Source organism: Salarias fasciatus, assembly GCF_902148845.1.
Source record: "Salarias fasciatus chromosome 7 unlocalized genomic scaffold, fSalaFa1.1 super_scaffold_4, whole genome shotgun sequence".
NCBI lineage: Eukaryota > Metazoa > Chordata > Actinopteri > Blenniiformes > Blenniidae > Salarias > Salarias fasciatus.
The window spans coordinates 22,489,908-22,502,319 of NW_021941229.1; the positions used below are offsets into that span (position 1 = coordinate 22,489,908).

At 41.5% G+C, this 12,412-nt stretch overlaps 1 protein-coding gene across 1 annotated transcript in view; it reads left to right on the forward strand.

The window, feature by feature from the left end:
• Positions 1–1,301: 1,301 nt before the first annotated feature.
• lamc3 (laminin, gamma 3) overlaps positions 1,302–12,412 on the forward strand; it is a 124,004-nt gene continuing 112,893 nt past the window's right edge. The window contains exon 1 of the mRNA XM_030085467.1: positions 1,302–1,828. Within this exon, the coding sequence (XP_029941327.1) occupies positions 1,462–1,828 (367 nt within the window). The 5' untranslated portion in view covers positions 1,302–1,461. The remainder of the gene's footprint in view (positions 1,829–12,412) is intronic.

A 12,412-nucleotide genomic window follows, 5' to 3' on the forward strand; every position in this document is an offset into this window, starting at 1 on the left:
ACACCGGTCCAAACGGCGATGTTAAGCGAGATATATTGCTGAAAGGTTGCCTTCTTGTTTTCAAAGTAAAAGCACAGATTTATCACTGAGGTTGTTTTGCATGAGAAAGGGAAAGGGGTGGTTTATTTTGGTGAAAATAACCGGAAGTGCGTTGCTCACTGCGGCTGGCTTGAATTTCGCCGAATTCGTCCGAACAAAATCCTAAACGGCTGATATTCGGACAAATAAACGACACACTCGGGCTCTAAACCACCACTTTGTCGCCTAATTTTAAAAAAAATCTCGATGAAATTATACATTTGACGAGTTTAGAGCTAAAGTGAAATCAGCTTTAGCAGATCGATTTCTGCTCATGGAAGAAGTGCAATGCATTGTGGGTTATTATGTAGTATGCTGTAGTGTAAACGCTTCGCATACTGTTTGATGGACTGAGTAAGCAGGATGCAGGATGGATAGTATGAGTATGTAAGGATGTAGTAGACAGTATGCGGTTTCGAACACAGCCCCAGTGTCCTTCACTGCAACATGAACTACATCCAGCTGTAAGTAATTATGACATTAATCTTTAATCAATGTACCTGTAATGGATGAAAAGACCTTAACGTACACATGTACACTCTCTCACCTTTTGTTGTAGTTAATGTATGCATTTTGCAACTCAATGTCTAGAAACACACACAAAAAATAATAAATAAATAAAAAAAAAACTGAGCATATGTTGTGAGGGCTTCACCTTGAGTGGCCCCGGACTTACAAAGCGATGTAGTCCTCTCACTCTTTCATTTTTATTAATAAATCATCCTTTCAGGTCACACCAAGTCTCCAGAGGAGCCTCCCTTTATGGAGATGACCCGGACCTGCTGAAATATTCCAGACAGTTTTAGCACCTCAAGTCTTCCACAGCGAATCTCCACAGTCAGCATTTACCAGAATATCCTGCTGTGGGCTGACTGCCAACTCCATTTTTCACCATATCGATGATATTATGTGTTCCGTAAGTGGTGAATGCAGGTGCTTTGCTACTCAGCGCCTCAATACCCGGAGGTGTACCAACTACCGCGCTGCAATATTTAAACAGCTAAGTTATAGGATTTATTACTTTTTCCAGTCAGACGACTTAAAAAAAAAAAAAAAAAAATCTAAGTCCCTTAAACATTGCAAGGCGGTGTAGTGTCCGTGCTGACCAGCAGATGGAGGGATTCAAGGGATGGTTTGATCCTCCGGCCCCCTCCCCAGTCCCTCCTCTGGCTCATGTGGCTCCTGAAGTGTTCCTGCATAAACTTCATTCCACTCCACAAAGGGAGAACATATGTTTGAGAGCCAGCAGAGGCAGAGCAGAGGGAAGAGACAGAGAGGCTCTCTTTAGCTGGACCGGTCCCCTGATGTTGGATTATTTCTTTTAATTAAAGTCGATGTTTTAGTGTGTCAGCATCAACCTGAACCGTCTGACCGCTTGTAGAAATGGACGCGTCTCTTCTGCTTTCGCTTCTCCTCTCGCTGCACCTTCACCTCGCCGTCCGGGCTGCCATGGACTCCTGCTACGACGACGAGGGAAGGCCGAACCGCTGCATGCCCAAGTTCGAGAACGTCGCCTTCAACCGCACGGTGGTGGCGTCCAACGTGTGCGGCTCGCCGCCCGAGGACTACTGCATGCAGACCGGCTCCACGCGCTCCTGCCACGTTTGTGACGCGGCGGATCCCGAGCGGAGCCACAACGTCAGCCTCCTGACGGACTTCAACCGCAACGACGAGCCCACGTGGTGGCAGAGTCAGTCCATGTACTACGGCATCCAGCACCCCAACTCCGTCAACCTCACCCTTCACCTCGGTAAGAGCGCAGCGGCGCGTCCCCGCCTCGGCGTGACCCTCTTTATTTATCAGCCCCGACTTTCCCCGGCTCGGAGTTTGCTCTGCGGTCACACTGTGTGATCTGGGTCAAGTATGCGTGTGCTCAGAGTTCAGCTGGGGTCTCTGTTGATACAGGTTGGTGCATGAAAGGTCAACAACATCCATTGTGTTCATGAGCTCAATCTGAGTCTAATCAACTCTTTGATACCAGACTCTGGAGTCAATCCAGGCCAGGTTTCCTCTCTCGTATTGTGACTCCTCTGTTTTTCACTCTTTCTCTACCGTGCCACTAATGTCTGGATCTGTTAGAAGCACATAACAGAAAACAGATGTGCGGAACAACACATGATTTGTGCAAGGCAGCCTGGAGTCTGAGCTGTCTTCATAAAGCGACACATTGGCACCAGACGCAGCTTCTTACACTCTGAGAATGAGTGAACACACACTCAGAAGGCCTGAGATTTTGGATGGGGTTCACAGTGTTTGAGAAGAACACATTAACCGATTTCACAAGGTTTAATAGAAGATCAATGATTATTCAGTGATGACCTGTGCTAGAAACTAGAGTTTTAGTGCAGTTATTCTGATAAAATAGGACTGGCTGCTTGTGATCAACTATTGGTTTACTTGGTCAAAATAAAAGCTGTATTACTGTAATGCTGCTGTGATACAATTGCTTAATAGAAAATATATTCATCAAGTAATTGTAACAAGAAGCAGTCATTTACTGGGTGAGATGAGCTACTTTACCTCGATCCAGTTATCAGGTCTTCTGCAGCCTATTTAAGGCTTCTCCTGCCCCACAGGGGTGATATTATCATCTGAGTTGCTTCATTCCTCAGGTTTACAGAAGTTTGTGATTTTAACAGAAGTAATCTGCTGCTAGTTGCATGGTTAATAGGGCTAAGAGAGACAGCGGCTCTGCAGCAGGACTGAACAATATCATCAATGCTCAAGTTAAAATCAAATATAAAGGAACATGCATTTTTTTACTACTCATTCTTCAATATTTGACAAATGCACTTTTGTGAATATTACTCAGTTTAGTACTGTTACATCTATCCAATGTGAAAACAAAATATCCAACTAAAAACGACAGAAATTTTGTGCACTAGCTTTTTTAAATTGTGTCTTTACTTTTTTGGTCAACATTACCAACAGTGATATTTGATTGGCTTCATTTTTCTTGAGAACCAACACACAACTAACATTGAAAGTATTGTGTCCAGTACCAAAAATAATTATAGTTAAAGCTATATTAATTAGTTTGTATGTGGGACTCTTTCTTCTGCAGCAGGTTTGACACCAGGAAACAGTGAAACTGACTGTAAATGTCAAACAAGCACACCAATATTTCTGAAAGAAATTCGGAGCAATAAGCAGCTTAGATTTGAAAGAAAAACCCTGAGTCTGACAGAAATGAGTCGACGATAAGGAGAGGAGGACCAGCTGAAGTTAGCCAAGCATTTACATAAAGTGCATTTGGAATTCAAAAGGCACTCTTACTTTTCAGGGGAGGTAAATTTCATTAACCCCCAGCTAGAGCCATTTTTGCATTGCCTGGGACTTGGTCAGCAAGTGCGCTGTCACTTTAAATTATGTTAATTTCCACTTTACTTTGATGAAAGTTTTCAGAGAACTTTGGGAGAGAAATATCTCAGATATGCACTGAAAGCAAAATTTAGTCCACGGGATTTTTGAAATATGGTCTATTAAACATTTTAATTCAGAGGCAACCATGAAAACGCAGCAAAGTGAATTGGGTGATAAAGAAGTTTTCTTAGCTGGAGCGAATTATCTCTATAGTATCAAAACCGAGAATAAACATCTGGTGATTAAAGGTGTCGACTACTGAAGGATAAGATAAATACTAGACATTGTGGTTTAGCCCATACATTCATCTTCTATATGTGCTCGATCCACCACGGGGTCATGGGGGGTCTGGAGCCGATCCCAGCTGGGGACAGGTACGGCCGACAGGTCAACAGGCCACCGCCGTGCAAACACGCCGCACATGGAGCAATTCAACGTCGCAAAATTACTCTAAACGTATGGCTTCGGCCTGTGGCGGCTAACATTCACACAAGAGTATGGAATCCAAACATGGAGGGGGAAAAAAAAACAAAAAAAAAAAACGCTTGGACTCTTAACAGTTCGGGTTCAAGACAAGATTGCTAAACACTGTTCCGACAGATTAGTCACACTCGCTTCAAGGCTTCACAGTTTAAAACACATATTCTCAAATTTATTAGGTTTCATCCCAGTAGTTGAATGCAATGAATTAAAAAAAGTTAAAGATAGCCTCCTTCATGTGCTTCTGCTTTGAGGAAATGCATTTGACACACTTTTTGTGTACTACACATTTGCAATTTCAGACGTTTCTCATTTCACAAAGAAGAAAGGAAAAAAGAAAAAAAAAATTATGGGACCAGCTTGAGCCATTACCATCATTATCCCATTACCATGCTGTGCAAAACTGCTGAAATACGTAACAGACCACATTTGTCACTATAACTGAATTAAACAGCGGCGATTAATGTTACAAAGCATTAATACAAATCTTTCTGTGCAATTACCTTTTCCCACATCCATTTATTTGCTGAGCTCTGCTCCCCGTGTCTGTACCAGAGGTCTCCTATGAACAAAGGCATACACACAGGAACTTCAGGCAAAGTGGAAGAATATTGCTCTGGATCCCCCTTTATTGCTGAACTCATTTTAATTACCATGTTTTTTTTTTGTTGTTTTTTTTTTTTTTTTTTTGCTGTTTTTTTTTTTTTTTTTAGTGGTAACTAGATTTAATGCACTTGATTTTGTCTCTGTTTAAACACGGATTCTCGACACAGGATTTCCCATGTCGATTAACCTACTTTTATGTTGTGCTCACACACACCTATCAGCAGCATTTTGCATGTCACTGAAGGTTAGTACCTGATTACAGTAACTTCGTCAGTAACTCATGCACTGCTTTTTTAATAGTCTGTCATATCCTAATAATGTGCAACTGGCCGTATTATTGTGATGCTGGTTTAATATTAACCATTAACTGTCAGCTCAGCACTGTGGGGGTCAATCTAACAGAATAGAATCAAGAAATTTTTCTTGGACATTCTTAACTCTGCATCTGTCTTTAGAATAAATGAAAACATCGATGATGAGCACTATTTTAACCGTTATTCTTATCAGTGATGATATATAACCAGAAGAATATCCGTGGTTTACCCCTTGGAGTGAAATTTTCAGGTTGCAACAACAAGTCAGGGACTCCACCAGCCTGCGTTGCTCCTGAGAGTAAAATTGTTCTAAAAAGCTGAGCGAAAACACTTTTTTTTTTCCAGTTTTCAAATTATAATGTGCATTGTGCCTGAGAAACTCACAGTCACAAAAAAAAAAAAAAGAAAGAAAAAGAAAAACATCAACTTTGGAGAAATTGATGCTTCTTAGATGCTGGAGGCAATCCATCGAGGTAGAAGAACACAAAATCAATCCTCTCACTTTTGGGAAAGTCATTACTGTGTGACATTATTGACAGTGAATTCACGATAAACTGTTGACAGTTTGTTTGTATTGGAAGCCTAAAAATGAGGACGACAAAACAAAAATACTTTTTTTTTTTGTCACATTTTAACTGGCAAGTGGATGTTGACAGTCGGTGCGGAAATGAACGACAGTGTCATGAGTGTGGAACTGGAGTGCCGCTTCTGGTTCTCTGCTATGAATATTGTCAAAATATCCATCTGGAAATGGTTCATTTCTAAACTTATATCAGTCGCATTATCAACAATATACACATCATTTAAATATATGAAAACATTCTCAGTTGTTTCCATGTTCCTCCAGCAAACAATGGCATAATAAAAAGTGTGCAACAGCGCAGTTTTAATAAACAAATGTGGGAACGAAGCTGGATTTTTTATGTTTTGAAAAAAGCTAAGTCGATGATATCCTGCATACTGAACTTGACTTGAGCAAGTTTATCCTTGGGGAAAAAAAATAATTCAAAAGAACAAGATACTACTTAATCACAGTAAGACTAAATCTTGTAATTCATTGCTCATACCCTCTTGTTTTTTTGTCATTTACCAGTGTTTACGTTTTAAAATGTTCTTTGTCGGTCGGATCGCTTCCTGCTATTACAGAGAGAGTGAACACTCACTTTCAGAAGCTTTGTTTCAAAGAAGCCAAACGAGAACAAAACGATGACTGAGGCTGAAAATGTCAGCGGCGCCCTGTCCAGCGGCGTCACGTGCCCCGAAAGCAGGAAGTACCTCAATCAAATGCAGACTATTGATTTCCAATCGCTACCAGATGTCTGGCTGTGTTGTTGCGGGGTTTTGTTGTTTATCCTCTCGGGCTACGTCTTCTTCTGCAACAAGGCGGCTTTGGTGCTGCAGAGGTATGTTCTGTTTGTGGGGTTTGTTATTCTTCAGACAATCCCAACACCCACAAGCCTGCCAGCCTGAGAGCAATTTGACCTTTGCTCCCAATGCACTACCTAAAAAAAAAAAAAAAAAAAAAAAAAAAAACTGGTGTTTTCCTACACCTAGTGTCTCTGATGTCTCCATCTGGACTGAGTGTTCTTGAATGCAGGATGATTAACTTTTCACAGCGCGCAGTTCCATGTAACTAAGTGTCCCTGCATTTTGCATGTGTGGCATCCTTTCCGCCCATACGAGAGCTCTCTGATCCATCTGGGTTGCCGGTGGGGGGGTGCCTTCGACATTAATGTTTTCTTTTGGCTCTCCAAACAAAACAAGCTCCCCTCTGAAGGGAATACAGGCAAATGCCGGGATGATAAACACAGCGGTAGGATGTAGGGGGACACACACTGAAGCCAGGCCGGAGCGGGACTGAGCGAGGGTAGGAGGAAAAAAGGCGGGGGGAGTCCGGCTGCTTCAAGGGGAGTAAACAAAACATAATGAGGAAGAAGGGCTTGAAAAAAAGAAGAAGAAGAAGAAGAAAATGCCGGGTGGTTTGCTGGTGAGGAATTGGGGTCAGGTTTTTCCCACACACACACACACACACACACACGTCTTAAACGGCACACACTGATGTCTGCAGCTGGTTCTCATTCAGCGGCGTCAAAGAAAAGCAACATCCTGCCTCCGATGTAAAACAATGATAAAAGTCTGCCACAGTGGGCACGACGCTTCCCATCAGGTTCACATGCGGTGCGAAGTATTCCGTAGGAGCGCAAACGTTTCCATCGGGACTGCCACATGTCGCAGGACGAGGAGATAAATCCACTCATCCGTTTATTTGCTGATGGCGTGAATGTGGGATCGTTGAGTAAACACTAGAGTACACAGATTGGTAATAGTCGGCAGTACTTGCTGTGAGTTTAGTCTCAGTCTGGGACGACGAGTGCAGCTGTGTTAGTTTGACGTGGGCGACTCTGCAGGTCAGACGCTGCACTTCCTCAGATCTCTGTCCTGGTTTTTTTTTCCCAAATAGATGTCATTAGTCAATTTATTAGTCTGTCTGCAAAAATAACAGGAGGTTTCATTTAATTTTGGGGGATAACAGCATTTTAGATGGACACTGTGGCAGTGAGGCTTTTTCTGATTGAGTTTCTATAAAAGCACAGTGACCTTTTCCCTAAAGGAGCATTTTTCTTATAATTGTCAGCAACTGGATTCTGGCATGACCCTGCATGCCTTTTCTTTGATTTTCTTCACTACCGCCACTCAACACATTTGACTAATGTCTGAAAACACACCAGCGATACTAAAAAAAAAAAAGTAATCAGTGATTCGGGAAACAATGTCTGAGGTGAACTGTGTCTGAGGTGAACCATTTAATTTATTCAGTCTCAGACAGGATGTGACTGGATGTGTTTGAACCTATGTAACAGTGTGGTTTAGAGGGTGACGATAAAATATCAACAAGCAATCAAACCACATGTTTGCACTCGGTATTTTCATTCATGACTCTTATATTTTTAAACAGACAGCTAACTTGGCCTTGATCATAATCATGTTGCAAGACCTGGTTGCAATGGAGAAAGCAGATCAGTCAATTTCTTCAGGCCATGAGCCTTCCAGACAGGAGGAAATCTCTTTCCCGCTGGCTCCATGACAAAAAACTATAAGCAATAGGTTCACACTTTAAAGGTTCCAAATATACAAAATGTAAGGGGAAATCCACTGGCACTTATATTTCAAGTCATGCTCAAATCCATGAACGCTTCCTGAAGCAGTCATACGGTACAGTCGGTTCATGAGGTCTCGAACGTCACCACACGTCATGAAAACACACCTTGATACGCTCTGCACCAAAAAAAAAAAAAAAAATCAACCTAAATTACTCGACACAAGTTGTAAACACAGAAAGACACATCACTACCCACACGTTAACATCAAATCCAATTCAATGTTTGGCCAAACCTGTGAACATATTTTATGTTTCACTCCTAGAAGTAGTCATAGCTGTGTTCATGAATATAGAAAAACTAAGTTCAGCTCACCTCAGGGTCAATGATTGACACTGGCACTGACGCTGTGTATAAATATGTCTCATTGTATATATTTCAACAACCCGAAAAATGTTCCCTGAGGGTGACTGTCCTACTTCCTTTTAGAGATTCTGTCCCCAAACACCAGCGGCGGTCCGGGCTTGTTTTGCGCCCTGGGCGGACACCCTCTTTAGCACCCCCCTCCCTTTTTTGACTTTTCCTTTTCCATTCTTCATCTAATGCTGTTGCCTACATGAGTCTGGTGACCAATTAATCGCTGGTCAACCTTCATTAATAACTTAACTAGGCTTACACGGAAAAGTATAGGTATACTTATAGGTGAACTTTAGATGAAGATATACTCAAACTAAAGTACAATAAAGTATCAAAACATTTGTGCCTTATGTTTAAGTGTGCTTGCCTTGCAGTTGTGTTTATTGATTTCACAGTAGCCTATTCAATACATTTTCACACAACTTGGTTTCTCTGTGGTGACTCCACCAGCCTGCGAAGTTCTTGAGAGCAAAATTGTTCTAGAAAGCTGAGTGAAAATACTTTTTCTTTCTTCCAGTTTTCATGTTTTAAATCCTACTTTACACTCTGTGCTCCTTGTGGTCAGCTTTGAGGTGAACAGCGGCGTAACTTAACTTGATCTTTCACTACACAGTGTCAATAACCCACAGAAAGACACAAATATTTGAGTTTTATTTAAAAGTAAATCTGACAGACTGGATTCACACTACCATTACTGTGGTTTTATCCCCCCCCCCCCCCCCCCCCCCCCCCCCCCCCAATTTATTTTCATTTGTGTTTGAGAAAGTTGTGTTTTTATATTTTGACATCCAGGATACTGATTTTAATTTTAACTGATAAAATAAAATGAATATGCTGTGCAATATCCGTAGCACATATGTTTTTTTAATTTTGAGAATCCTTACCTTTATGTTTAACTTGGGGGAAAAAAACCCAGCCATTTCACCCTCGTGTGTGTGTGTGTGTGTGTGTGTGTGTGTGTGTGTGTGTGTGTCACCTGCTGCTCTCGTCAGTCACCTCAGAACAGGTCGATGATAAATGAACTCGTGGGGAAACACCGAGCTGAAGTTTTATCCCCTCCTCAGGCCCACTCCAGGTCGTCCCAGTCTGCTCCAGATACTGGACTACGGGCCCCATGGGGTCTGGCGACGCCCTTGAGGCCCAGCATTTTTTTTAAACCCAATTCATGATTGAGGACGTCCTCTTCTGGCTTTATGATTTTGCTCCATCATCCCGACAGCAGGCTGACTTCAATTTAAAAAAAAAATCACGCACTTGGATGCTGCATTCAGAAAACCTCGGGAATTTCGCAATTTTGGCTGCAGGTTAACTCAGAGGAGAAACACGGGTTTGCCATGTTGTCGCTCGTTGTGAACACTTGGCATGGTGCCAGATTACTTAGCTTTAATTTAGTATCAGAATTTATTTTACGAGTTATTTATTCATATATTTTTAGTAGTGTTTATTTTTTTCCCCCATTTTCAGAGCGTCTGGACTTTATGTGTATAAATTCCTGTAAAACGTGAATCGTGATGCAGAATAATGTGTAAAACTTTTTTTTTTTTCAGGACATGTTAGCCTATCTTAATGTCAGCTGCTGGAATGTCACTTGAATGTTTAAAGGTGCATTAAAGAGTTTTCAACTTTAAAAATACTTATTTTCCACCATAAATATGTTACACATTTTTAATGACGTGTACATTGTGCCCTGACATATTCATTGTAAGTACCGCTAACAGTACTAAATTGTCACTTGAAAGTTGCAGTACCGGTCTGGCACTAGAATTTTTTTGGGGGAGAATTTGAGAGGAACGACGTAATGTACGCTCCGGCTGGCCTGATTGAGTTAGGTTTCGTTTTGTCCGCCATTACTCCGCCAGATGTTTAGTGAGCAACAACTGAGCAGGATCTTCCAGAAAGTAAGAAAAGATCGGCTTCCAGCACTGCCACAACTCCAGCACAGACTCCACCAGGTAAAAGAAACTTAAATTTTACTCGAGCACTACTAAAAGAGCTAGGAAGGAGTTCCCCTCTTCTGTGCACACGAGCCACAGGCACAGTGTTTCACTAAGCTGCATTTCGCCCAAGGCCTGCAGGGGCCGCTGTTTCGCATAAAACGTGCAAACTCCTTAATGCACCTTTAAATAGTAAATTCCGCCTTGAACAGAAAAGGAAAAATAAATTGGAAATTGAATCGGACATAATTTATAAACCCAATAAAATTCAACAGAGTAGTGAATAGGAGTTTTTACAACAAAAAAAAAGTTTTTTCAACTCTTTACAAGTTAGAAAAAATACATAGTCTATCTCACACTCCAGTAAGTAGTATTTACAAACAATTTATATTAAAAAAAATGTCGAGCACAACCCAAATGCACATAAAACTGTTTAGTGTTTTAAAAGGCAGGAAACGGCAGACATGCTCCTTCCGGGTGTTAGCAAGATGGCGGCCATTGTTGTTGCTGACACGTTTTGAGAAGAAAAATGGATATAAATCATAACAGAAGACTTCACTTTTGGATTTGTCATCATGATCCGGTTGGACACAAGTTCAGAAATGACACTGAAGTTCCAGAGGATTTATCTCAGCCCGTGAAAGAGGTACGATCACACTGAACGGCTCAGTGGAATGGCACAGCAGGTAGCTGTCAGTCAATGCAAACCACAAGACACTAGGTTCGTGGTTCAAAAGAGAGGGGGGTGAACACAAATGGAGATATTAGAGGGATGATCGTCAACCCTGGTGAGTGAACTCCTCTGTTTGCTTGTTTTGAATGCGTCTCCTTTTCAACACAACTGATTGCAATGATTGAACCTTCACCAAGCTTGTAAATAAAACCAAACTATCAGCCAGGGGATCTCCAGAAGCAAGGTTGGAGGTAAAGCTTTGATGCATGTGTGAGCCAGTAAAAGAGGGTTGCCTGACAGGCAGGAAGGCCAGTGTACAAGCAGGATGACTTACCTGCTTCCTCCTTGGGGAAGTCCATCTCACTCACTGATGTCAACATTTTATTTTCCTCTTTCTCCGCCTCACAGGTGTGCCTCGTTTATCTCCTCTCGTGCCACAATTTCCTTTCGCTTATTTTTTGGCAAGTAAAGATGTATGTAGCTCTTTCCTAATAAATTGGCTCCGATGGCAAACTCGTAGCTTTTTTTTTTTTTCACTCTGAGAAAGAGCAGTAACAGAAATAAACCTCGTTTTCTCAAGTATTGAACACATTGGGTTTCTGGGCAGTGAAAATGTCGGGGTATAATAGTGGAGCAGAGGTGAGCAACGTCGCCTTACAGTAAAATATCTATGGAGTCCTGGCTTCAGAGCTTTTCTGTGCATTTTCTCTCTGTGTCATCCAATTTCCTCCCACACTTGTGCTTTTTAACTTAATTGGTGTCTCTTTTACCTCGCCAAAATGTGCAAGCATGTGTGCGTGATTATTTCTCCTTCTGCAGCACAAAATGAAGCCCATAAGAAAGACTAACATCAACCTGATATTAAACATGTGTGGCTGCTTTTTTGCCCCAATTACTGAATATCCAAAACATTTTAAAGGAATACTTAGACCTGAAATATGACAAGATACTTTTCGTACATTGTTTCACACAAAAAAAAAGTGATGATTTTGGGTTCTTCAGAAGAGAAATGACCAAAAGGTCATGCTCAGCAATACAGAAACCTGCTTGAAATAAAAAAACTGTGTGTTCTGAATACATTTTGGGAGAAATGTCTTGGGAGAGCTGAAATCTGCTGCAACAGGAAGAATATAGAGAAATTAGGAGTTTGAATTGCATTGTAACAGAGAAAGAAACTACCAGCAGACAGATATAAGAAGCTTCTAAGGAGCTACGAAGACTTCTTTCATGGCTGTCATTGTTGCAAAAGGTTTCCAAGTCGAGTACGATTGAAGAGGGCAGTAATTGTGTCTGAGGTGCCTGAGCCGTTACAGCTTTATTTCTTTTTTTTTTTTGTCTGTTTTCAAAATAGAACTTTATTACTAGGTAGAACTTGGTCGACTTGCATTGGCACTTCAGTACACCATCTACATGTGCGTCCTTGGCTAATACCTTAAGCTCCGATCATGC